Source organism: Anthonomus grandis, chromosome 15 (genome assembly GCF_022605725.1).
Source record: "Anthonomus grandis grandis chromosome 15, icAntGran1.3, whole genome shotgun sequence".
Classification (NCBI taxonomy): Eukaryota; Metazoa; Arthropoda; class Insecta; order Coleoptera; family Curculionidae; genus Anthonomus; species Anthonomus grandis.
The window spans coordinates 15,502,627-15,530,225 of record NC_065560.1 but is presented as its reverse complement, the minus strand read 5'-3'; the positions used below and the strand labels follow the sequence as shown (position 1 = coordinate 15,530,225).

General features: G+C 34.2%; 1 protein-coding gene across 1 annotated transcript in view; it reads right to left on the bottom strand.

Moving 5' to 3' along the window:
* LOC126745360 (glucose dehydrogenase [FAD, quinone]-like) overlaps positions 1-14,243 on the bottom strand; it is a 48,319-nt gene extending 34,076 nt beyond the window's left edge. The window contains exon 1 of the mRNA XM_050453184.1: positions 13,929-14,243. Coding sequence (XP_050309141.1) covers positions 13,929-14,130 — 202 coding nt within the window. The 5' untranslated portion in view covers positions 14,131-14,243. The remainder of the gene's footprint in view (positions 1-13,928) is intronic.
* Positions 14,244-27,599: the final 13,356 nt, after the last annotated feature.

The following is a 27,599-nucleotide window of genomic DNA, read 5'->3' as shown; positions in this document are numbered from 1 at the left end:
TGACCGACCCTCGACAGCAGGAGCCTATCTCCTGCCCTAGGACGCCAGCAGGCCCCCAGGACGAAAACGACGGATTCCAACCCGTCATCAGCAGGAGAAAAAGGAGGAAGACATCCGACCCTGAGACGGTCCCCAGGAAGACACCAGCCATTATCCAGCCCCAGCCGGCCAAGCAATCCGCCTAGACTCCTTCCACTTCAAGAACTGGGCTTAAGAACACTCCACCCGAGCCCATTCCGCCACCACCCAAGGCCAAAATACACCCAATTATTATCCATGCGAAGCAGAGATACGAAGAGGTATCTGCTGCCCTATAAAAGTAAAAGTAATATACCACGGCCACGCCGTCAATACGCACGATGGCATCAAAATCCATCCACAGTCAATCGAAGACTACAGGAAAGCTTAGAACCATCTAGAAGAAAACAAAGTGCCATCCATTCCACTCCTTCTCTCTGCCTGAGGAGAGGAGATTGTACATCGTCCTTTGAGGACCGCTCGAGAACTAGCCAGTCACATTTTCCACCCTCATACAGCAGCCAGGGACTTCAACAGGAACAGACAACCCACGCCGCTAGTCCTGATCCAGCTCCCAAGGGACGAGAAATCGATGTTCCGAACACGGAGCTGAGAGGCGTCAAGATCAAGGTGGAAACCCAGCGAAATAAGTCCAGAAGAATTCAGTGCCACAGGTGCCAACTCCATGGACATGCCCAGGCTAGATGCATGGCGACACACAAATGCGTGGAGTGTGGCCAGCTCTACGCAACTGCCGGACGCATAAAACCCCGAGACCAGCCAGCCACATGCGCTAACTATGGAGAGCCGCACACCGCGAACTTCCTGGGACGTCCCAGGAACCCAAAGCAGATCCAGAAGGCCAAAGCTACCAGACGGGATCGCCCGTTCACCTGGGGCAGGATAACAGCGCCCTCGCCGCGCCCACCACAGCCCAGCGTCCAGCCGCAGCTGCAAGCATTTTTTGCTTGAATGAAGTAGAAGTTCCAAATGCTGCTGCAGAGTATACAACGAATGGGAGCCCAGTAGCCCACACATTTACACGCAAAGACCACACTTTTTTTTTAGTTTGTTTATTTAAGTATATTGTCACCCTTGTTAAGTAGGTATAAACCTTGCAAGGTTAACCTGAATATGTAAATATTAATAAATGTCAGTTTCAAAGAAAGATTATTATTTCAAATCATAATTTTGCAGTTATTTGGGAAGAATTATTTTCAAATAAAGTATGGATAATGTTCCTTGCATTACTACGTTATCACCCCCAGAAAGCTACCTTGTAAACATCTTACTGCTTTTGAAAAGCAAAGTATTATAAATAAATATAAAACATGTGAAAAAACCACCCTACGATTACCTAAGCTTTACACTTAGGTAATCAATAGTATCAGAAGGGGTCTCTGTCTGTTTTCAAACCAAAATACATTTTTAACTGTAATTATCAATTTAATGAACTCCCTATTTATATGACGCCGCAAAAATAGTATCAGTATTTCAAGTCAACAATAACTTTTTGTCTACTTAATTACTCTTTAATTTTATTTAAGAGTTTATATTTCTTGCTTCATAAGAAAAAGTATCATTCCTTAATAAACCATTACCTATTGCCAAACTTTATTATCCATGCTTAAATAAACAAAATATTTATTTAGACCAAAATACAAGTAAACTCCCCTAGCTAACCCGGCCAAAAACCGGTGGATCGAAATCGCTCACACACTTTTATTACTCTATCTGTTCGCCGCGACGACCCGACCTTCATTGTCTAACATTACAGAAAAGTTACTAAAAATAAAATGCTTAAATTTTTAGAAACAAAGGGCAGAGTTGTAAATGAATCTCAGTCGGGCAGAAACATGAATGATGTCATTTTCCACATGCTAGAAAAATTTTACCTGGAACTTAATGATGGTGAGCGTGCAGCAGTGGTTCTTTGCGATTTGACAAATGCCCTTGACTGTATCTCATACGCAATTCTACTGCAAAAACCTGGAATTTTATGGTTTTTAAAGTTTTGTATTGATATGGAAAGAATAATTTTTATCTAATAGGTGTCAGAGGAATTGAGTGGTCTTGCGAGTGTGTCTCAATGTTCTGTGCTTGGTTCGCTCTTGTTTTTGGTATATATAAATAATCTACGATTGGAACTGAAGCATGGACGATGCACATTATTTGCTGATGACACCACACTTCTTTGGGGTGGCACATATACGCATGCCCTCGGCATTGTGATAAATTACAAGTTGGCAAGCGTTAAAGCATGGCGGTTACAACCACCGTTTATCTTTTAATGTCTTAAAGACGATATCTTGAATTTCAAGTGCTTAAGTGATTTGTGTTTGGGTTCACAGTTTGTTAATGTCAGAAATTGTAATATTTTTTTAGGATTATTAATCTTTTGGTTGTTTTACGATCAGAATTAAGAGCGAGCTAAATAAAAGTGTTGTAAATGTTAATTTTGCGTAAAATTGATTCTCGCCTGACTTATGGGGTTTGCTTCTGAGGCAACTCAACTTTTTCTTTATTTACTCTTGTGTTTATTTTAGTATGTAAGAAGTATATAATTCGATACCCGTTTGGGCATAATTCAAGGGATTCGTGTAAGTCTTATTTTATAAAAGAAAAGATATTGACCTTTTCTTCAAGTTTTATTATTGACACTGCTTGCCTTATGTATAAGAATAATAAACTCAGTTAACCTAAATAATATCATCTTTCAACATAAATTTACCAATAAATACTTCAAGTTTAATACAATATTTAGTTTTTTACAGGAATACAAAATACTTATTCATCTCCCCGAATCATTCACGGAAAACCTAAAACCTTTTTACCTTAGATCTACCTGCAAGTTAGAAACTTCATCATTCTGAATACGGTCAAAAATTATATTAAGTATGAGTTCAATTAACAGCGCTACCTAGGTCTTTATTCAGGCTTAGGAGCGCCTTACCTTATTTTTCAACTTACAATTTGGACAATTTCAGACAGTATAGCCATCCTCCTTATAACAGGGGCAGAATTTAGGCTTTGGAAGAATGTACTCGGATGACCAGGCTTCTTTCAGTCAAATAATTTCTTTATCGGGAGTCGATACAGCCTTTACAATAAGAGTGGCAACAAAAGCCCTGACCTCGGAGACGCCATGTAGTAAGGCTGAAGAAGATTGGTACACGTACATGGTTGGGAGGAACGTTCGATAGCTTCTTTCCTTTTTTTTAAGTGGCAACACGTAATTGGCTTATAAAAGTCACATCAACCAACGCCAGTTGATTCTGATCGAATATTTCGTGTAACATATAACTTAGTTATAACTTAGTTTAACATCCTCAAAAATAGGAGAAGCAAGCCTTTAAAGTAACCAGTTATAACTGCTAAACAAATACCAATACTCTCATTCTGGTGCTAAATCTCCCCGCCAATTTCATCAATAAGTTTCTCGTTATAATTACAAGGATGCAATTTTTTACGAAGCAAAAAACAGGTTTAGCCAATAAAAGGATCTATAACGTATTCCAGGAGTCTCTTAGGAACATGCCGAGCAATAAGCAAAGTTATTTAACCTTTTCCATAAAAGCGCTCAGGGTTAAACCTTTTTCTATCGCTGGAGAACTGCAAGTTCCATTTACTTAAAAGTCTCCTACTACTCTACTTAAACCAGTCGAAGCATGACTGCTGCAATACTGAAAATTGAACTGCACCTGCAAAGTTTGAATTAAAAACCCGTTCCTCCTCCTTTGGGTCTTGCATCGCAACTTGACTCATATAACTACCACCAGATTGTGTAGGCTCAAACCAGAGGGAATACCTTTTTCCTGCTCATTCTTGTAAGCAGCATCACGTAAAGTATTGACTTAAGTCAGTGTCATAGCAATCCACTAGAACTTCTTTTTCTGCTTTTCCGTATCACCTGTTCAATCCATTAAATCTAGACGATCTAAAATAGGACTTAAGAAATTTTCTACCTGTCCTAAAACCGGAACACTCGCTAACCAATCAGAATCTGTTGTGAATAGTGAATGGAAACTCAGGACATTTCACGCTATCACCAATCTTTTCCATTTAAATAGCAAACCTACGATATATCTCCTCAACAGTGCCTCCTCGAATACCTCTAACATTAAGTTCATAAGAAAGCTCTTCCTTGTCCCACCTACAGATATGCATTTTGACAATGCATGTCACGATGCAAAAAAAAATAAATGGGCAAATTTTCAAAAATATTAAAACCACTAAAGAAAATTTAGACAATCAACGTACTTATTACGTAGTATAAATGTACCTATATAAAAAATGCCAATATACCAAGTCAATTATTATATAGATACCAAAACATAAAACCAAATTACCGAAAAAATTACTGGTGATAACGTAGCAGTAAATAATCTACCTTTAAGTTAAAACTTAGTGGTTTCAGGTAGTTCAATGGTTATTTTATTCAATAAAAAATGTTTTTATATGTAAATAAATTAAATGTGAACCTAGAGTTTTGTTTTACAGCAGCTATAAAAAATTGTATTCATTCAGTTTCAGGACTCGATTTTTATTTAAAAATAAAATTCCCCAAAAAAGTTTAATTGACTCCACGTTTGGTGCCAAAAGTTGAAATGTTAAATTTATCTTGACAATATGCTTTTAAACACAGAATTCAAACAGCAAATTTCAATAGATTTATAAGTTTAGCTTTTGATAATTAACTTAGATATTGCCAGTGTGTCGTTCTACAGTACTTCACAAACCAGCAGCAGGATGCTTTGTGAAAATATTAAGTCAGGAAATACCTTAAGTTCAGTCTTGCAAACCATTCATTGCTGACCTTCAATAAATAGATTATGGAAATAATAGAACTATTAATTAATAAATCTAATAACCAGAAGCTAGACATTTTTTTCTGGGATTTGAATTTACCTATTTAGAATTTTTTTTATCATAATATTATTAATTTGTTTCTCGTTTGGATATGTATATATTTTTATACTTTTTATTAGGCTTTCTCTATAAAATATATAATTTTTATCAGATTATAAAGCATATTTCTTCTAGTCTTGATTTTACTTTTCAGATATGAAGCCGTTGCAAGTTAGGTACATGGATTCTTTGTCTGTATTCTATATAATTTTCAGCGACTATCAAAGAAACAAATAAAAATTCATATATACAATTATTGTGAAAAATATAAATTCGGCTAGAGATTATTTGGATATTGTTTAGCTTAATCTGATTGGTCAGTGTTTGGTTTCGATGCACTTAAGTAGGATTTACGTTTACTACACTACAGTGGTTTTAGCTTTTTTTTCTCCTAGGATCCTTTTCTTACCACCCCCTTATAACTTATATTATAATTTGTTGATTTTATGTTGTGTGCTCATGTTAATGTCAGATAACTTCTTACTAACTTTAATATTCTTAAGAATCATTTGGCGGGCCAGGACTACGGTGTTATTGGCATAACGAAGAGTTGGTTCCTCTTTACAGTTATATGCTTAATACACACTGATGGACACATATGAATTAATACACACTGATGGATTTTTTTTCTTTGTATTTATATTGTAAACTTATTTATATCTATGAGTGAGCATACAGTGTGGTGACTTTAACTGGAATAAATTCAGTTAAAACTAATCAAAATCTATCTCGCAAATTTCCTGAGACCCGTCGATTTTTGTTTATTTTTCTTTTCACATTTCAAGATAGTTTTTGTATTTTTTCACCTACAGAGGGGGTCCAAATTAACCCCAACTTTTTTTTTTCAAATGGAAAGCCACTTTTTTTAAACTCTCATTGAAAAGAGCCCTTTTTCTTGATTAAATTGCCCTATTTACTTTTGTGATTATCTAAAGTAGAAATACGAAAAAAAATAAAAACCATTAAATTATTAAAAGTTGTGTTTAATGTATAAGATGCTCAAAATGAGCACCATTTACTTGTTGGCAAAGCCCAAGACGTTAATAAAATTCGTTTCTGATATTTTCTAAAACTTCTGGAGATATTTGTGGGATTTCTTGCCTAATACGTTCTTTGAGTTCGTCTAGGTTTCCTGGTTTGCTCATATAAATTTGACTTTTCAAATGTCCCCACAGAAAAAATCAAGTGGGGTGAGATCGGGAGAACGTGCCGGCCATTCGATTGCACCTCTTCTACCAATCCATCTGTTTGGTACATTGTCATCTAAATACTGGCGTACATTACGGGCATAATGTGGGGGAACACCATCTTGTTGCATCCAGATTCTTTCATCATACAAATCTGAATGGAACTTACTTGGATATAAGGCACGTAAGACTGGAACTAGTTCATGTTCAAGAAATTCTAGATATCTTTCGCCAGTTAAAGTAGCATTGAAGAATATGAGCCCCATAACTTGCCTGCCAATTATGCCAGCCCAAACATTAGTTTTCTGGGGATATTGTGTATTAGTTTCTCTTACCCAGTGTGGGTTCTCGTCAGACCAGTAGCGACAAGTCTGTTTATTAACATGGCCATTTAGGGTGAATGTAGCCTTATCAGACAAAAAATCCACTCCGAAGATAAGTGGACAACCTCTAGCTGAGTACGACTTCTGTCCCCATAACCAATCATCATTAAGATTTCAATCTTGTGGCATTCGGATAAATAAGGCATTTTTTCAATATAAGTTGACTTATTTAACAACTGGTTGAAATTCACTTTAACAGTGACACTACAACAATGTCAGGAAATGTCTCGATGCCAATAAAATAAACAAACACGCCAAAAATTTACCAACACAAAATATTTCGAGACTTTTAATAATTTAATGGTTTTTTTTTCGTATTTCTCCTTTAGATAACCACAAAAGTAAATAGGGCAATTTAATCAAGAAAAAGGGCTCTTTTCAATGAGAGTTTAAAAAAAGTGGCTTTCCATTTGAAAAAAAAAAGTTGGGGTTAATTTGGACCCCCTCTGTAGGTGAAAAAATACAAAAACTATCTTGAAATGTGAAAAGAAAAATAAAGTCACCACACTGTATGTAATATCTTTTGAGGAAATATAAACTGTCTATTATTATTATTATTATTATTATTATTATTATCTACAGTGCTTTCATTTCAAAACGATCCACCCTTAATAACTTTCTTAAAAAAAAAAAAAAAAAAAAAAACACGTCAAATTAGATATACAGGGGGACGTTTAATTATGCATTTACTGAAAATCTGTCAATCACCTCCTCACCTCCAGCTAACCTCAGTTTAATATGTCAAATAGGAACCCCTATCGTGTGATACATCATAGTAAGCAGCGTAAAATTCTCTATTCAACGGTACCAAAAAAATGAAATTGGTAAATGTGTAAGCAAATAGTTAGCGAAAATGTCTAGAAATAATGAATATTTTATTTACGCCAAACTTGGTATATCAAATGGCTTCCCCATGGTGTGATACATTATTTTAAAGGGCATTCATTATGCTATCAATGGTTGTAAAAAAAATAAAATTGATTGACCAAGAAGCAATTAAAGTGTAAATCGGTAGGGTAGAAAAACAAATTTAATTAGTTTAACAAATTTATTTTATTAAATGTTCAAAATGCGCGCCGTTATTAGCAAGACAATAAATAAGCTTATTTTCAAACTCCTTACGAACATTGGCAAGGGTCTGCCCGCTAATTTCTCTGCATTCTTGAAATATTCTATTTTTTAAATTCTCAATACTCAGGTGGGGTTTTATAAACTTTGCTTTTTAAGTAGCCCCAAAGAAAAAAGTCTAGTGGGATTAGGTCCGGAGACCGCGCAGGTCATTCGATTGCACCAGGTCTGCCAATCCACTTTTCTCGAAAATTTTCATCAAGCCACTCTACCAAAGTGTAGTGCGCGGGAGCTCCATCCTGCTGAAAATGTATTATTATATTTTGTATTGCCGTTCTCGAATTACAATAACTACTTGTAGTCGCAATTTTTTCTTAGCTCGGTCATCACGAATAATTTAAAGCAAATTCCCTTAGTACGTTCCACTTCCCTGCAACCCCACTCTAGCCCATATTCAGTCACCGCCACAACCAGTCTTCACTGCAATTTTTTCGTGCGGTCGGTGTTGACGCGTAGATTTTTGATCTTAACATTTAATTGTGAAAAATGGGAAAAATTTCAAAACAAGTGTCGATCAAACAAAAGAAAAGAAGACTAAAGAAGTTACTTGAATTATTGGACAGGTCAAGTAAGTAAAATATTGCTATTCTATTTATTTGTTATTTCTCTTAGGTTCCCTTATATTTCTTAAGAAAAACAGACAAATGACCGCGTGATTTACAGTAGTGTTCACATAGGTGATATGCTTAAACTGTATATTTACAATAGGATTCATATGAATTCCTGTAATTTCTTTTATTTAGAACTTTCAAATGAAGTCTAGTTAATAGAATGCCATACAATTTTTTTACAGTATACACATGAATGCTGTATTAAAATTGATTTTTACTTGTCTTGATGCGACGAAGGGTCGCATTCCCCGTCCACCTTTTTTTCACATGAACTCAAGGTCGGGGCGGTCGGAATTTTCTTATCGCGTAAATATTTACGACAGATGCACACAGATGTTCGTAGATGGTTTTATATATTTCAGTAGCGGCTCGTCAGGGGTCGCGGGTGAAGCGCCGCTTCACCACAAATTTTAAAAAAATAGAGAGTTTTAAAATCGACATCTTTACGTTTACAATTTAGTTTGTTTTATATTTTATAACAAATTAATTCTTTATTTTATCTGATTTATCAAAATAAGTGTAATCCTATAAAGAATATATTTGTAAAAGTATTCAGAAACCCGAGCGCGCTAAACATATTCTCATAAGAGCAGCGGCGACCGCCACCGCATGTGTCAATGCAGCACAATTAGCAGAAACAATAATCCGCTGCAGCACCTCTCCCCGCGCTTACGACGGTTGCTATGGCAACGGACGGACAAACACGCGGGGTAATTTACAGAACGGCGCGGCGTATGCATGCCGCTGCCAGCAAGGTTCTTATTCTATTGACTTAGTTCTTGTTTATCGGAAGTAAATTCCATCGCGTTCGGGAATTTTTTTTATAAAATGTTGCCGTTATATGACCCAATTTGCATAATAAAATTTTGTTTTTGCTGCTTATGGTATATTCTGGGTTTTGCGCTTCACCTCTTCCTAAAGTCACCAGCCGCCACTGATATATTTCTGCTTTATTGCAGGTTCGTCCGAAAGTTTTTCAAATGAGGAACCAGGGACGGACTCGGATTCGGATGCGCCATTAATAAATTTGGTGACACCGACTTCCGCAGTAACGGCTGGTTTGGCTAATGAAGGTGCGCAAGATATTTTAGCCTTATTAAGCAACAAATCATCAGTTACATAGTTGATAAAGAAAATCGTAATGCAACCATAGATTCTTATCCATGTATTGCTAACTGCACAGCACTTCAACCACCTATAATTAATCCAGAAATAAAATCTTGCCTGGATGCAAACGCATTAAAACAGGATAATTTCCTAAGAAAGTTACAATCCCAGTTGGCAGCTGGTATAAGCGCGATAGCGATTCCGCTTGACCAACAATATGAAGTAGCCAAGAAAACCGAAACTGAAGAGGCAAAGAAAGAATTAGAAAAAAAATGTGATCCTGTTAAAATATTTTCGGAGATTTCGGAATATTTTCACGCCCTGTCTTTACATCGACGTCATGGTATTGTTCCTTTTTTGGACATTGGGGTGAAGAAAATTCTGAATGATTGCCCGATAGACGAAATTTGTTTGGAAAATCTTTCCCGGACCAATTAAAAAGCTCTAACGAAGCACAACGTTTGGGTTCCAGTATAAGGAAGAAAGCTAGGGTTCCACAATATACTACTTCCAAATCTCCGGTTGTACAAAAAACCAATTAACCTAAAGCCGGTCCTTCAGGTATATCAACATCTTTAAACTATCGGCGCTCACAGCGCCGGACTCGTTTCAAAAAGGAGGAGGGGAGCGGAACCCACCATTCCAGGAGAGCATATCCTCCACGTTAAGAGAAGAACCAGATCAGTTATTAACTAGCCAGGTAAATAAGAAATACGCGGGCCGCCTTTCTAAATATTTAGAAAAATGGGCTCTTATCACTAATGATTATGCTGTTCTCTCTTAGGTTTCTGGATATAAGATTCCATTTAGGAAGAAACCAGTGCAAACTTATTTACCAAAATCAAGTTTTACATTAACAGAGGCATCTAAATTGGAAGATGTTATTACTCAATTGTTACAGATAGGAGCAGTGTCAAAGACTTATCCAAGATCTAGTCAGTTTTTTTCATCAATTTTCTTGGTTCCAAAACCCGAGGGTTCCTATAGATTTATATTAAATCTCAAAGCTTTGAACCGTTTTCTACGACCTCCTTATTTTAAACTAGAGGATCATAGGACAGTCTTTAAGATATTATATCCAAATTGTTTCTTTACATCACTTGACATTAAAGATGCATATTTTTTGATTTCAGTGAACAAAAGATTTAGAAAATATTTGTCCTTTGATTTTAAAGGTTCATATTATCAATTTAACTGTTTGCCGTTTGGTCTTTGCACAGCGCCATTTGTGTTTACAAAGATCATGAAACCTGTAGTAAAATTCTTAAGGTCTAATGGCATTGTATGTGTTATTTATCTAGATGACATTCTCATTATTAGTAAAACTTTTGAGACAGCTTGTAAAGACTGCCAAGCTACAAAAGATCTTCTGGAATCCTTAGGTTTTTTACTTAATTCCAAGAAAAGTAATTTAGTTCCTTCTCAGACATGTACATTTCTGGGCTTTGCATATAACTCCATATCATTTAAGGTACTTTTACCCATCGAGAAGGCAACTCTTATTCAGGCACAAATTTTAAAACTTTTAACGAAGGACAAATGCTCTATTTTTACTCTGGCTCAACTTATAGGTAAATTTGTAGCAGCTTGTCCTGCTGTTAAATATGGTTGGGTTCATTTAAAAATTTTAGAGCGTAAAAAGTATTTAGCATTACGCTCTAATAGACATAATTATCAGTCAACTTTATTACTTTCAGACTGTATAAAATCTGAATTACAATGGTGGCATCAAACCTTAACTCATAATTATGGTACACATATAGTGACAAATACAGTGTTTGCCCTTGAGATTTTTACAGATGCTTCTCTAACGGGTTGGGGTGCTCATTGTCTAAGTAAAGTTACACATGGTTTTTGGCACACATGTGACAGAGTAAAACATATTAATTATTTGGAATTGCTAGCAGCTTTTAACGCACTTCGTTCGTTTGCTTCAGATTTATCAAATTGTTCCATTCTACTTAGAGTAGATAATGTGACAGCCATAGCCTGTATAAATCGTATGGGTAGTGTAAGGTTTAAAAATCTTAATTATATCACAATACAAATTTGGCTGTGGTGTGAAACTAGAAATATTTTCCTAGTTGCCTCATATGTTAATACTAAAGATAATGTCCATGCAGATAAGGAATCTCGATCGACTTCAATTAATACAGAATATGAATTATCAAATCATGCTTTTCAAAAGATATGTCAGTATTTTGGTAAACCTACTATTGACCTATTTGCATCACAATTAAATGCAAAGTGTACTAGATATATCTCATGGAAACCAGATCCTAGTTCTATCACTGTAAATGCTTTCACTGTTTCGTGGGAAGGTCAATTTTTATATGCCTTCCTACCATTTAGCCTTGTATTAAAATGCTTACAAAAGATCATTGCTGAAGGAGCCCAGGGAATAGTAGTAGTTCCTCGCTGGAATACCCAGCCATGGTACTCTACCTTTCGTAAACTTCTTGTAACAAAACCTTTAGTTTTCACACCAGATCAAAGTTTACTTTCTTCACCTTTCAGAGACTGTCACCCACTTTGGCAGACCCTTTCCCTGGAGGTTGGAATTTTATCCGGGAGGCTTTTCACAGACGAGGTGTCCCAGCAATAGGACTTCAGGCTATTAAATATTCAATCAGCACATCTACTTTAAAGCAGTATACTGCATACTTAAGGAAATGGTGGGATTTTTGCAGCACAAAAAACCATAATCCTTTTCAATATTCATTAAATTTGATTTTGGACTTTCTAAGCACCCAATTTCAAAGTGGCGTATCCTACTCTACTATTAACTCGCAACATGCGGCTATAGTCCTACCTTTTTCAATAGAAACATCAGAGAAAAATATTATAAAACGTTTTTTAAAAGGCATATATAACCAAAAACCATCTAGGCCAAAATACCAAACTACGTGGGACCCACATCCGGTTCTTTTACATCTATCCAGTCTATATCCTTTGTCTGACATTTCTAGGTTTCAATTAACAATGAAGCTGGCCACATTATTAGCATTAATTACAGGCCATAGGCTTCAAACTTTGGCATGTATACGTTTACAAAATGTCATTAGATTTCCAGATCGATTAGAAATAAAAATTTCAGACAGACTTAAAACTTCATCTTATAAACATTTTCAACCAATATTGATAATCCCATATTTTAAAGAAAATGCTTCTCTCTGCTTGGCCTCTGTCATTGATCAATATATACTGGTAACCAGGGATCTTCGTTCCCCAGACACTGATTTCTTAATTCTAACAGTTAATAAACCCTTTCATCCAGTGTCAGCACAGAGATTAAGCAAATGGATTAAGCTTACTCTTGCAGCTAGTGGCATTAATACCACTCAATTTTCGGGTTACAGTACTCGTCATGCTGCCACTTCGGCAGCCTATAGGGCAGGAGTTTCTATTGAGGTTATAAGATCTAGAGCGGGTTGGACACAAAAATCTAACACGTTTGCGAGATTTTACAATAGACCCCTGTCAGAAGATCCTGCAGCATTTGCTAAAGGGATCTTAGGTATAGTGCATTCTAAATAATAGATTTAGATACTTATGTGTTTATAGTTTGTTGTGTTCCTTTAATATAGAAAATTCATTATATTATATTTATATTTTGTACAAATACTGTATTTTGTTACAAATATATTTTTGGAGAAAATTCTAGATCTTTATCTTTGAACATCTACAAGTAGTTATTGTAATTCGAGAACGGCAATACGAAATATAATTAAACGATCAATTGACTTACCTTAAGGATAATTGATCTATATTATATGAGTATTGCCGTTCGAAGAATTACAAACCCACCCCAGTATCCCACCCGGATAGGTTGATCCAGAATTTTCAGCAAAATTGCAGTGAAGACTGGTTGTGGCGGTGACTGAACATGGGCTAGAGTGGGGTTGCAGGGAAGTGGAACGTACTAAGGGAATTTGCTTTAAATTATTCGTGATGACCGAGCTAAGAAAAAATTGCGACTACAAGTAGTTATTGTAATTCTTCGAACGGCAATACTCATATAATATAGATCAATTATCCTTAAGGTAAGTCAATTGATTTTTAAAATGATGTAGGTACCACACTAAAAGTATTTATTTAAAATACCAAAGTTTGTCGTAAATAAAATATTCATTATTTCTATACATTTTCGTTAACTATTTGCTTACACATTTACCGATTTAATTTTTTTTGGTACCGTTGAATAGAGAATTTTACGCTTCTTACTATGACGTATCACACGATGGGGGTTCCCATTTGACATATTAAAGTGAGGTTAGCTGGAGGTGAGGAGGTGATTGATAGAACTTCAGTAAATGCATAATTAAACGTCCCCCCTGTATATCTAATTTGACGTGTTTTTTTTTTTTTTTTTTTTTTTTTTTAAGAAAGTTATTAAGGGTGGATCGTTTTGAAATGAAAGCATTATATAATGCTTTCACAAAAAAAATTTAAAGCTTTGGAATTGCTGTGACCTGTGGTCAATATGCTTTAGAAAAAAACTATGTCTATTGTCAATTTAAGTATAAAAATACTGAATAAATTATATGACTTCAGTATTTTTTAAGTATAATAAAGAATAATGTTACCTTTTGTTTTTTCGTGGTTGTCACTTTGGCTCATAAAATACTCATTATTGTTGGTTGGCAACTCATAACTAGATGCTTGGTTTAAAGTTTCATTAATTTCCGATAGAAATTGTGCAAAATTTGAAAAATGAGTAGTTTCAACTAAATTTAATGATAAAATTAAGATGAATATTAGCGCAAGTAACGGAATTTTAATATTCATTATCGCGAAACTTGTACTCTACTTTCATTTAAAAATGTACTTATTATACGTTTATACTTATAAGTAGTTATTTTTTAAAATTTCCTATCTACTTCAAGCACACTTATCACTTTAACTAATAATATATCGATAAATACTAATTGTCAGTTAACTAGTAATAAAAAAACTATTATTATAAAAACCTGTCTTATACGAATGACATAATTACTAATTGGTATATTTGTTTTGTTTTATTCATACATAATTAACTTTAAATTAAGTAATACTTGACATCATTAAAAATAATGTTATTGTAAAACTATATGATAAGTATTGACTGAAGCCAATAATAGTTCTGAATCTAACACAGATTATCTAATTAACGACTTATTTACTCAATTAACTTGTAATTGTAAATTCTGGGTCTAAGACAATAATTTTCTGTTAACCTATGAATAGTAGGTATAAATAATAGTCACAAAAAAACTTTTATAGCCCTACCAACTTTGATTTATAAAAAAAATCTCAAAGATATATTTTATAATTAAAGTCATAATTCTCAAAGACACTAACTCAACCGAGACAAAAATCCAAGACGTGCACATTATTACACAACGATATAAACTAAACTATGGTTAACTTTTAAGAATTTATCTAATAAAAATTTAAATAAAATAATTGATGCACTATAAATTTAAAAAAAAATTTAATATACAAATATTTTAACTTACCAATGCAGAACCCAACAACCACACGTTCAAACAAAGTGTGAATACTCTCCAGAAAGATATTACAAAGAAATAACAATTTCTGGACTACAGTTAATTCGGTATAAGTCACCAGGACGTTGTGTAGCCAATTAATTTTGATAATGCTTAAATTGACGTCCAGTCGTTATCATTTAATAACACAAAGTTAGGGCGAGTTAGGTTGGCCCAAGGTTGGATCAGGTTTCGTATATTTTAAAAAAAATAGAGCATATTGATCATAAAACTTCGATTTTCCTCATATATTGTCTATTTTATAATAATTTGTATAGGTATAAAACTGATTTAATTTTAAATTTTATTAAAAGTTTCATACCTTCTGGCTTCATTAATAAATTCTTGATCAAAAAATCTTTGATTACCAAGTCCTTCCATCTTTGCAACACACACACACACACAACCATAAGTTCTAGGTTGAACGGCCTTATTCGTTGTAGTTGTTGTATGGTTGGTATCACATTCAATTTCACACAGTATCCCCCTCCCTGAACTGAATACTGAATTTCGGTCACATTGCTAAGAATATTTTAGAGTTCTGACAACACTGTTTTTAACCGTTCGGCCGGATTCGTAAACGTAGGACAAATTCCGAGTAGGACCAATTCCGATCCCCCAGACGTACCGGTCGGCCTTGCCGACTTGCCGAAAGCCGGCCCGAATCATGCCGAATACAACCCGACTAAAGTCGGTCTCCTTCAAAGAAAACCGAACCGAATGAAATCAAAATTCACAAGTACATGCCGGGCGGCTTTAGTCTCAGTCGAAGAAAGGTCGTATGCGTGCAAATTTATTTTATTTGTTTTTTAAATATTTAGAGTTGGTGACAGTGCGTTATTTTTTGCATTGAGTTCGAAGTTTCTGCTTTTAGTTTAGAATTATGACGTGGACTGACGAAGAAACGTTGGCCTTTATTGATATGTATCGTGTTCGTTCTTCATTAAGGAACAGTTCAAATTCCGATTACAAAAATAAAAACCGAAGACATGACGCTCTCACGGAAATTGCTGTTTCATTTGGTATAGAGAAGCAGGAGGTTAAGCGAAAAATCAAAAATTTATAAAGCCATTTTTCGAGGGAAAGAAAGAAAGAACTCGAAAGCAAAAAAACTGGAAGTGGTACTGACGAAGCGTACGTAAGCAAATGGTTTGCGTACCAAGCTATGTTGTTCTTAACCGACAAGAATACACCACGAAAAACACTAGATAATGTTGAGGTAAGTTCATATTTTAATTTTTTAAATTTGTCGATTTGAAAATTCAAGTTTGTCTGTTAGTAGGTCAACCTAAAATAGCCCTCTGATATCAATATAAACAGCCGAAACAAAAAAAAAAATATTTTTTTGTCACGAATTTTTTTCTTCAAAACTATGGACTTTAATTAAAAATTTATTAGAACAAAAAAGTCTTAGAATTAGTCAAGGAATACTCTTGAATTTTTTCAAAACTTTTTGTCAACTTTTTTGAAATTTAAAATTTTTGAATTTTCCAAAAATCAAAAATTTTGTTAAAAAGTTTTGAAAAAATGTAAGAATGTTCCTTGGAAATTTTAAGACATTTTTATTCTTATAAATTTTTTGCCCACACCTCAACTATCTGAAAAAGAATCATCAAGCTTAAAATATAAATTTTTTGTTTCGGCCGCCATTTTGCTTGGATAAAAAATTATTTAATTATGTATATTTTTTTTTTAAAAATGTATAGGCTAAAAAAATTAGTTACGAATTTTTTAATTTATTAGAGGTTACAAACATTTTTTTTCGACTTCTAACCATCATCATTCGAAAGAGCACACTTGAAAACGTAGGGTACAATTAGTTTTAAGTTATTCTTGTTCGAATTCATTGCGAGGTATCAATTCAAACTGAAACTTAAAAAATGTATCCTGTGGACGTGAACGGGTTGCTGTACAGTAAATAAATATATGGGCATTTATTTATTGTACTGAAAACTCACTTCGCCTTGAGCAGAGACAAAATATTCCGCGAATTCATCAGCTTGAGCTGTCGCCCCACTTCTTCTTGGAACTCTTGGGAGGTCGCTTAGTTGAGAAGAAGAAGTGTCTTGCCTCCAAAGTCCAGGAGTAACTTCCCCATCTCGTGCAGATTCAAAGTCGAATATTCCGACAGGGTTGTAGACAGATCTCGAAGCGCTTTTCCATAATATTGGGAGTGAGAGGGAAAGCATCGTCCGCAACTATTACAAAAGGACTTGGGGTGATTCGCCCAGGCAAAGTCCGCGGTGTAGGAATATGTAGAGTGTTTTCTTCAAGTCCTTTTTTAAAAAATGTATTATTGAAGACGCCACCGTCGGAAACTCTCCCTTGACAACCCACATTCACATATATAAAATTGTAGTTTGCGTCTACTACAGCGAGCAATACGATGCTAAAAAACCCTTATAATTGAAAAATTCCGATCCAGAATGAATCGGAGCTTTCCCAGCGATGTGCTTGCCATCTATGGCTCCGACACAGTTCGGAAAGTTCCATTTTTCTTCATATTGTTTCGCGATTTCTTCCCATTCTTCTTCTCTTTGGGGCATCAGAAAATTTAAAAAAAAAATGTTTTAGGATTCATTAGATTATGATGAGGGAGAAAAAGATTTACAAGAGGAAGACACTGGAATTGGAGGAGAAGTTCAAGGCCAAGTTTCAATTCAACCATCAACTTCCCAAGAGAAACAGGCAGCAGCGGAGACCCCTACAAAAATACTCAAACCCAAAGTTTTTCCAAGAACCCCCAAAAGCAAATCTGCAAAACTTTTATTGAGTAATTCTGCTAAGGCACCTATCTTTGATGAAGCGGTGAATCTCATGAGATCCATTCAGTCAAAAAGAGTGGACAACAAAGATGAATATTCATTGTTTGGTGAACAGGTAGCGATGAAGATACGCAGACTTGCTACACCGCGAACCAGATTTTTGGTGCAAAATGCCATAAACCAAACACTGTTACGCAGAAATGGGGATGTATGAACAATACAGTGCACCAACTAGGGCTGCATACAGTAACATAGCACGTTCTACCTCAAACATTCCAAGTCATGTTTTCCCCATGACGTACCACTTATCATCTAGCATGGCGCTCAATCAGACTCATACAATGATGCAATCACCTGCATATTCCCAGTCGCCGTCGCCTGCATGTTCTCAAGCGCCGTCACCTGGATCTGTTTTGTCTTATGGCTTTATGGACAACTACTCCCAGCAGCACTCTCAAGAACGATCCAGCCATGAGGATGACTCTACACACTTAACGCTTCTTTCTGGCACATGAAGATATCTACCATTTTGGATTATTTTTTCAAACATCATTTTTCTTTTTCTAATTTCGAATTATTTACTTTTCTTTTTCAATTTGTAAATCTATTTTTCAGTACTCTTTTTCTACTAACACGTATGGTTTCTTAAGACAATTTTAAAAGAAGAAATCTTTAACCACCTTGTTTTTAGATTTAAAGGTCTGGTGCAGGACAGTGTTTGTTTAATAATACTAAATGTAGTCTTATTTTGATGCCTTTTCCCCAGTGTCATAAATAAATCAAAAGTTATTTATTTATTTTTTTACTTTTCTTACCTTGACGTAATTTTGAAGAGCTTCGACGAGGGCGTCAGAAACTTCTGGCACGAAACGAGAAATAGCTTGCTTGGATATCTTCATAGTGTACATCAATGGATAGTACGAATCTCCAGTCGCAATGAAACGCAGTGTGGCTGCAAGGCGTTCACTTGCAGGAATAGCTTACCTGAAGAATGTAGTTTTTTTAGAGATTTTTGGTCCAATCATATTCAATAAAACCTCAAAATCAGAAATTTTCATTCTGAAAAAGTTGCTGAACCCCACGTCGTTTCTGTACTCAAAATTTAACTCATCTACCTAATCAAGTAATAAATCTTTCATAAATTCACTAGCTCTATACTTCTTTCTACCATTGAGGATACTGGGGCGAATCCAAAATCTCCGAGGGCGAAAGCAACGACGTTCACTAGAGACTACTCCAATTATGATTGCTGCAGCAGCAGCTAAAACAACGTCTTCGTCATCACTCATGATTTTAAAACACTTTTAACATACGCAGATGGGAAAGCGACACTACTACGTTCCAAACGCGGTGCACTAATGATGATTCGGCAGCCGGCACCGATCGGGACGTCCACACTACAAAGCAATATAGACGCAATGCCAGACGCCACTAAAAAGCACCCGATTCCCGCCGGTGATCGTGTATGTTCGGAGAAAAATTCGGTCGTTTGACGTGAATGACACGAATGTTCCCGCTTTTTTTGCGTTTGTTGTTGGTTGTTTACTTTTGTAAAAAAGCTCCAACTAATTTGATCGATTATTGCGATTATACTGAACTTTCCTTTGTTTCTTTGTGAAATATTGACCATATTGTTGCTTATAGTGTTTTAAAATAATACCTGAAAAGCTGTATTAATTCCAATTCAGCGATTTTAGCTGTAAAGATGGATTCTATTTAAAACCATCAGAATCAGGACCAAACTATCAACAAAAATATGTGCCACTTATGCAGTAAAATGTTTTATTCCATTTCAGCTAAAAACAAACATATTAAGGTTATTCATAAGCAGCAGCTCCCAGATAACCCAAAGTCACACATTTCTTGTCCCTTATGCAAAGAGATTAAGTATTCTTGTGAGACTTATGAAAGACTTGAAGCTCATTTACAGGTAAGTCATGATATCAAAATAGGGTCCTCAACTTTCCATTTTTCCAGCGAAGAAAGATTTGAGGAATGGTTAAGAGAGCATAAAATAAGCACAAACTATGCACTTGTTCGCACAAGGAAAATTGAAGACAAGATTGAAAAAGTATATTGTTGCATTCGAAGCGATTTTAGAGGTAAATTTGTAGCAATTTCAATTCTAGCAAAGTATTTATTACATACTGTACATATTCATTGTACTATTTAGTGAAGGATTGTTAAACATGTACTTAATGTGTAGCTGGTGCAGGTAACATTATATAGTCCTTTAGGGTATCCACACAAGGGGCCTGGATGATCACCAGTAGCATGGCTGTAAGCCTTATTTTTGTATTGTCTTTATGGTGTGTGAGCAAAGAAAGAGAAGCGATTCTGTTTTAGGTGAACTCCTTGGGGAATGTTCTTCCAATAATATTGAAGCTAGCCATAGTCTAGAAATTGAAATTTTTGTTAATGAGAAGACGACTGAAAATCAACAAGTAGCAGTACAACGATTGAACAAGCAATCAACAAGAGAAATTAAAAGCATATCAAACTTTTTAAGATCTTTAAATGATGAAACTTGTGATAAGTAAGTTACCTTTTTATAAAATATATAAGATGTATTAACATATACCTGTAAATGTCTAGGTGCATGAGACAACTGACATGGATGATGGAACAAATAAATAAGACAAATACAAGTAAATGAAAAATGGACAAACAAGTTTATTTTCCATCAAAGAAGAAGAAGGAGCAGTAAATAATAATAATAAATTGTATATTTTTTTCTATTTATCAGTATTTTTTTTATATAATAGTAGGTATATTTTTATAGGTTTAAGTATATATGTATACATGTATTATAATTTTTTATGTAAGTTTTAGGCAAATATTTGAAAAAAGATTACCTATCTCATAATTTTTTTGCAGTTTCTTCTTATGAGTATTAATTGGAACTGTGAATTGTAAATTAGTATTTTAGCATAAAATAATTAAGTTTCTTTTCAAATCAGTCATATACATGTCTTTGCAGCATTTATAAAATAAAACTTTTAATATATGGTACATTTATATAACAGTATAACTAGTTAAATCCATTGTGTTTTCACTTACCAAAATTACCTCTCTACCTAGGTATAAAAGTTATTTAAAAAATAGGTACTTATTTCAGAAAGATTAATAACGTTTATATATTTAAGATTAAAATTAAAGTACAATACTACAATATTTTATAAATTTTGTTTTCCATTTATCTATTTTTTCTAAATATACAATACCATATTGTTTAAGTTGGGCTTTTCCTTTTGATATGTCCACATATAGAGAACTTAATAGTTATTTGTTCTTGAACTTAATTGTTATTGAAAAAATAATAGTTATCTGTATAACAAAAGGGAGCAAAGTGCATACTTTCCTTAAGTGGATGAAGTTTGATCCAGCAAAAGCATCCACAGTGAGGAAATGACACTGCTCCTACAATACTTCATTTTCTACTTTCATTCTTATTATTAAGCACAATTTAATGTAAAAAATTAATTTTCAATTTCGTGTTTGTGACCCAATATCTTCAATATTGCGGAGGGTTGTTGGGTGGGGTCAGAAATAAAACAGAAACCTGTTTACCTAAATGTCGACGTTTCGACTTATATTAAGTCATCCTCAGGACACTGAAATGGATTCAAGTCATTACAGAGATAAAACAGTAATTTCAAGTACATAAAAAAACACTATTAAAATAAATTTTCTTTAAGTGTACAAAAACTAAAACAACAAAAACCACGACACAGTTAAAATTACATTCAGGTACAAAAAATAAACAATAATTTTAAGGTTATAATTGTACAAAACAAAAAATAAAAAAATGGAACGCAACAACATAGACTCAACGAGAATCGAACCCGGTACAACAAGATTATAAGTATAAGTGTAAAACCTATCGGCTATACGGACCTAATGCTAAAATAACTTAAAACGTTAGCCAATCTAAATTGAAGAAAGTGACAACAAAAATGTTGTTACGTTCCACTTTTTATTTTTTTATTTTTTGCTTTGTACAATTATAACCTTAAAATTATTGTTTATTTATGTACTGTAAAGTGTGTGGATGGCTTCTAAAGGTTTTTTATAGTTTTATGTAAGTTTTTAGTTTTATTTAAGTAGTATTTTTATTTTAGGCCTGATGATGCTCTAACTAGAGCGAAACACGTGTAGCCCGTTTAATTACATGTTGTGAGACCGTGACTTTGTGTTTTTCTTTGTTTTTCGTCAATTTTGTATGTTGGTCTCTTAGAGAATAATGGATGAGATTATTGGATATTATTATATTATGAAATTTTTTAATTATCGATACCTATAATAGGAATATGACATGTAAGAAGTAATTTAACACTAAATTTTAATATAATACCATAAAAAACATCTATAAAACAAGCTAAAATAAAAATACCAAAAAAACTTTAAAGTGTTATCATTAATAATAATGCCAATATTTTTGGATGGTTTAATGTTTTATATTATATAAAACATTAAGTATTACATGGTATATATGTTGGGCGCAAAGCCCGAAAACGGCCGATGGCCGTTTTTTTGCTTAATCTTAGGATTGGCTTAATTAAAACGACCAAAGCCCGAATTTTATTCCAATTTCGGGCTTTGATCGTCTCCAACCAGCCAAACCTAGGATTATGCAATTACGAAACGACCAAAGCTTAATAAATTCGGTCCGACAACACTGTCGTAAAAGATTTTGCACAGCGTCGGCGTCGCAGACCGTCGCATTGAGTGTCAGTCTGAGCCAGTGCGTGAATCGCGTTAACACGTGTCTTAGTTTTGTCTTATATTTACGATCTCCGTTGTAAGTGAAGGAGAATTTAAATTGAAATTAAATGCCTATATCCAGGAAAGTAAACTAAATATAATCATGTTGACAACAGAAAAGTACAATGAATTATTATCCGATACAAAAGTTTCTTTAACTAAAAGAAGGCAGGGAGAGTTGCTTACATCATTAGATTATGGCAGAATTAAGAGGTACGATATTTTAACCATCGGGGATATAGAAAAACTTATAAAAAAGCGAACTTCTAGTGAAGAAGACATAAAATATTTTTGCTATATAGATGAACTGTATGAAATTATTCATAAAGCCCACATTGATACGGGGCATAAAAGAACTCGGTGCATGGATAAAGAGCTTAAAAAAAATACTGTAATATTACCCGTGATATAATTGATATTTATTTACGCTTATGTGGACAATGTCAGTTGAAAAAAAAACAAAAAGGAAAAGGGCTTGTGGTTAGACCAATTTTGAGCAACAACATATGAACTCAAGAGGGCAAGTAGACCTTATAGATATACAAACAGAACCAGACGAAGACTACAAATTTATTTTAAATTATCAGGACCATCTGACAAAATTTGTGTTTCTAAAACCTTTGAAATCTAAAAGAGCTGCAGAGGTAGCTTACAATCTTTTAGACATTTTTTGTATAATAGGTGCTCCTTACATCCTCCAAAGTGACAATGGAAGAGAGTTTACAGCAGCTGTCATTAATGAACTTGCTAATATGTTCGAAGCTAAAATAATTCACGGTAAACCGAGGCACTCTCAAACCAAGGAAAGTGTAGAAAGGGCAAACCAGGATGACATTTTGGTATCTTGGATGGCAGATAACAAGAGTACTAATTGGGCTAACGGATTGCGATTTGTTCAACTAAAAAAAAACAGATCTTTTCATAGAGGTATAAACAGAAGTTCGTATGAGACTATGTTGGGGTACCTTTACGTAATGGCCTATTTGATTCAAATATACCTCGTGAGGTCCTTCAAAACATTACTGAAGAAGAAGAGTTGGAAAATATAGCAAATGAAAATTCTAACGCAGACATCTCTAGCAGCTCGGATGTAGAAGAAGAAAATAATGCAATATCATACAAGACATCAAGCGATGAAACCAAGCAAAAAGAAGTAAGTGATATTTCATTTCTTTTCGTACAAAAAATAAACAAAACTTCATATAAATAAATTACTGTTTATACAAGGTGTTTGGAGGGTGAGTCGCCAAACTTAAGGAGGAGGTAGAGCATCTGAAAAAATGGAAAAACTCCTTATAAGGATTTGCCTGAAAATGCTTTATTATGGATATACGGGGTGTTAAACTTTAACAAAAAGCTAAATTCCTGTAAATATATGCGTGGAATTGCTTCGTTCTCGAAATAAGTACAGGATATGAAAGTTAGCTTTTCGTTAAACTTTAACACCTTGTATCTTCATAATAGTGCATTTAGAGGCAAATGCTTATAGGGAGTTTTTTCATTTTTTTGAAATGCTCCTCTTTAAGTGTGGCTACTCACCCACCAAATCATGTATTATGTAGGCAGATTATTGACCAACATGTTTTTATCAGTGTACGTGTACACCTGAGAGGTCATGTATGCTTTGCACTCGGCAAGACAAAATTACCGAAGCACGTAAAGCAGCCTCCGTTTCCCAGAAACGGCAAGCCGACGAAATGCTGCAGAGATCCAACAAAAAATTTGCTCCTGTTAGTATTGGCAAAATGTTTTGGTTAGAATACCAGATGTAGACAGAGGACGAGCTGCACCAAGAAACGTGATGGCTGTTGTTATGGAATGGAAAGAAGACAGTAACTTCTACAAGCTGGGAACATCATCAGGAGTACTTGAAAAATTATACGCATGAAACGAGTTCCAAGTAGGTGATCATTAGATTATGGTGAATGTTCCAGAAAAAAAATTAACGCTAAGAACTGTTGCTGCTGAAGATTGATGCAATTGTCTAAAAAAAAGGAGTAAAATGCAACTCAAAATGCCACTCATCATTAAATTGCAGAAATAAATAATTAAAAAGAAATAATAATAAAACAATACATGTATTTGTTTTTTTAGTTCATATACATAATTATGTTCTTTTGATATAGAAGTTTATACAATTTATGTTTACTAATTCTTTCTTTTTTTTTTTAAGTAGCCATGTGTTATGTAGGTATCATGTTTATACGTACGAAAAAATAAATTGTGCCTTGCACAATGACCTCTCTATATAAATATTTTTATTCCCAAATTTATGCCAAAAAATTTCTTCGGACTTGCCATAGCCTTTGTAAAATTTTTCTTTTTTAATAAAATCAAAATTAAAACAAATATGCACAACTTTTTGCACTTAAAACTTAAAAAAGAGGGATTGGTTTTTAAAACGTTACATAAATTTATATTGATTCGCTAAAACAAGATGTACAAGTACGTCAAGCTTTGGTTATATCCTAATTATCCAATCTTAGGTTTGGCTGTTTAGAGACAGCCAAAGCCCGACATTAAAATGAAATTCGGGCTTTGGTCGTTTTAGATAATCCGATCCTAAGATCGAGCAAAAAAAACGGCCATTGGCCGTTTTCAGGCTTTGCGCCCAACATATATACCGTACTCACTCATGCACTTTTACTTATTTACTAAAGAAACCTAGACTTAGTGTCCTGAGGATGACTGGTGAGGAGGATGGTTTCTGTTTTTTTTTTTTTAATTTCTGACCCCATGCAACAACTGTCTTTTTTCATGTTCTTAAAAATCTTGATCACGCTGTAAATATATATAAAAAAAAATAATTTACTAATCTATAACAGCTACAAATATTAATTTATTAAGCGTCTTTTATATGCACATCTCATTTATTTTTCGATCTAAAATATAGATGCCTAACAAAACAAAGTCCTATATTAGCAAATATATGGGTCAGAGATGCCAAATCTCGCTCGATCGAAAAATTCGTATTTTGAATATTGGCGGGACACAAGCTACGCCTCTGTAGTGCCGGAATGCTCTTATTGGCTAAGCATATTCGTCTTTTAACGTATGCTCATAAAACGTCACCGAATCTTAAAATTAAATGGTTGGCAACGACGAAAAACAGCCATGGATGGCCTCGCGGTGTGTGCTGTGGCTCCATCTTGTTGAAACTACAAACGGTCACAGTCAATACGTCTTCTTTCTAACTCGGGAATGTCTAAGAAGGTGTTTACCATATTAACGTAACGTTCAGACGTTACTGAAACGGTAACCCCATTTTCTTAAAAAAAAAATAGGGACCTATCAAGCCGAATTTGAATTGAAATGCTTTGTCAAGGCACCAAATGTACTCTGACGCACACCGCTCCCTTCTCCAATGGGTTCTTAATAATAAAACGTATAAAATAATTAATTTCCTATTTTGAAAAAAAAAATAAAAAAAAAACATTGGCTCATTTATTATTTTTTTTCTCCAAAACGGTTCATTTTATTGAAAATGAACAGGAGTACCTTTTTTTTAGCCTAGGCTTCAAGGTATCCAAATTAATTTTTTTTTTAAACTTTCAACATACAGGGTGTTAAAAATATACGCATTAAAGTGTACAACCTAGTCCGCCCCTGGTAAAGTAAACAAGGTAAATGTATTTTAAGGATGTCATTTTAAGAAATTCCTAATAGTGTTCATCACCTAAAATTTTTATTAAATTCTACCGGTTAGTTTAAAAGTAATTTATGAAAAACCAATTTCCAGCAGCGTCCTCTAGGAGGCTGTATCTTCGTAAAGAAGGCCTGTAGGAATTTTTTTTATAGGAACGTTCGGTATTATTTTTCGATGTTCTACCTGGATTCGAGAGATTTCCCACATGAACCGGGACACCTTGTATAACAAATGAGGGATCCTTATCAATTAATTTAAAAAAATAATAATAAAGCAGTGGCGCACCGAGGGGGGGGTTTTAGGGGTTAAAACCCCCCCCAGGACTGCAGGACCTCTAAAAGAAAAAAAATAATTACAAATAATATTAATAGAAAATACCTATTTAAAAATATAATTTAAGAATTTTATTAGTTTTAGTAGGATTAGATTTTGCATCAGAAAATGTCCGCAGTAATCCATTTTCTATAATAATTATTATAATAGTGAAGGGATAAATCAATTTTTAAATGCTCCCCGTAGCAAAGCAGCAAGTAAATCAAATTTAAGTTCTCCGGTACCCGTTTAGCTGGAGGCGGCGGCGCGCGCCGTAGCCTATCGAGACCGAGATTTTGCTTTCGGGGAATCACAGAATTCGTCTTTACGTTTTTATAAAATTTTGTTGCGTCATTAGTGGAGTGGCAAGTGGCAATACTGGCATACTGGCAATGCTTTGTGTTTTGTGTTTGTTCATTAATTATTTATCATGGATAAATTTGTAATTAAAAGGCCAAGATTGGACCCAAAAGAAGCAAATAAGGTTTGTTTGCATAATATAATTATTTTATAATATAAGTAATTAAGTATGACTAGTATGACATACAGGATACAGGGTGATGGGTGATGTGATTGGTATTTCGATCTATCCCCTCAAAGTGGAAAGAGATTATTTGTGATAAATAAATCCCCATAAACTGGGAATCACAAGTGAGGGGTTTGAAAAATATTAATTTGCACTTTAAGAATTATTGAAAAGTTGGTGCATACTAACGGACCAACCAAAAAAAACTAGAAGAAAAAGGATACCTACTATTTATCTTTTAGAACTTACTTGGCTTTTCTGAAAGCTGTCGAACTAAATTACTAAATAAGTAAATATTTTGGATAAAAATGTGATGGGAAATTTTTTAATCTAATAGAAATAAAATGCTGTTAGATGTAGATTTGGAGTATTAAAGAATTTTTAATTGCCGATATCTCAAAAATCGCTCATTTCCGATCCCGAGTTTATATGCAGATTAATTTATAACAACCATTATTTACCATTTTCAGCGAATAGGTCGAATTGCCATTACCAATAACCTAGTATAATTTGCCTAGAGTATTTGATTTGATTATTAGATAAAGTTTTTGCCACAGACCAAGGAACCTTATTGCGTTTTTCCGGTATTTTTTATAGGTGCATGGGCCGAAACCTCATACTGAGGATAACGAAATAGCTTCCACTACATCTTGTGAAACAGTGCAAAGTCAAAGTCAGCAGTCGGTAGAATTTGATTTTGGTTTTTATTTTTCTAA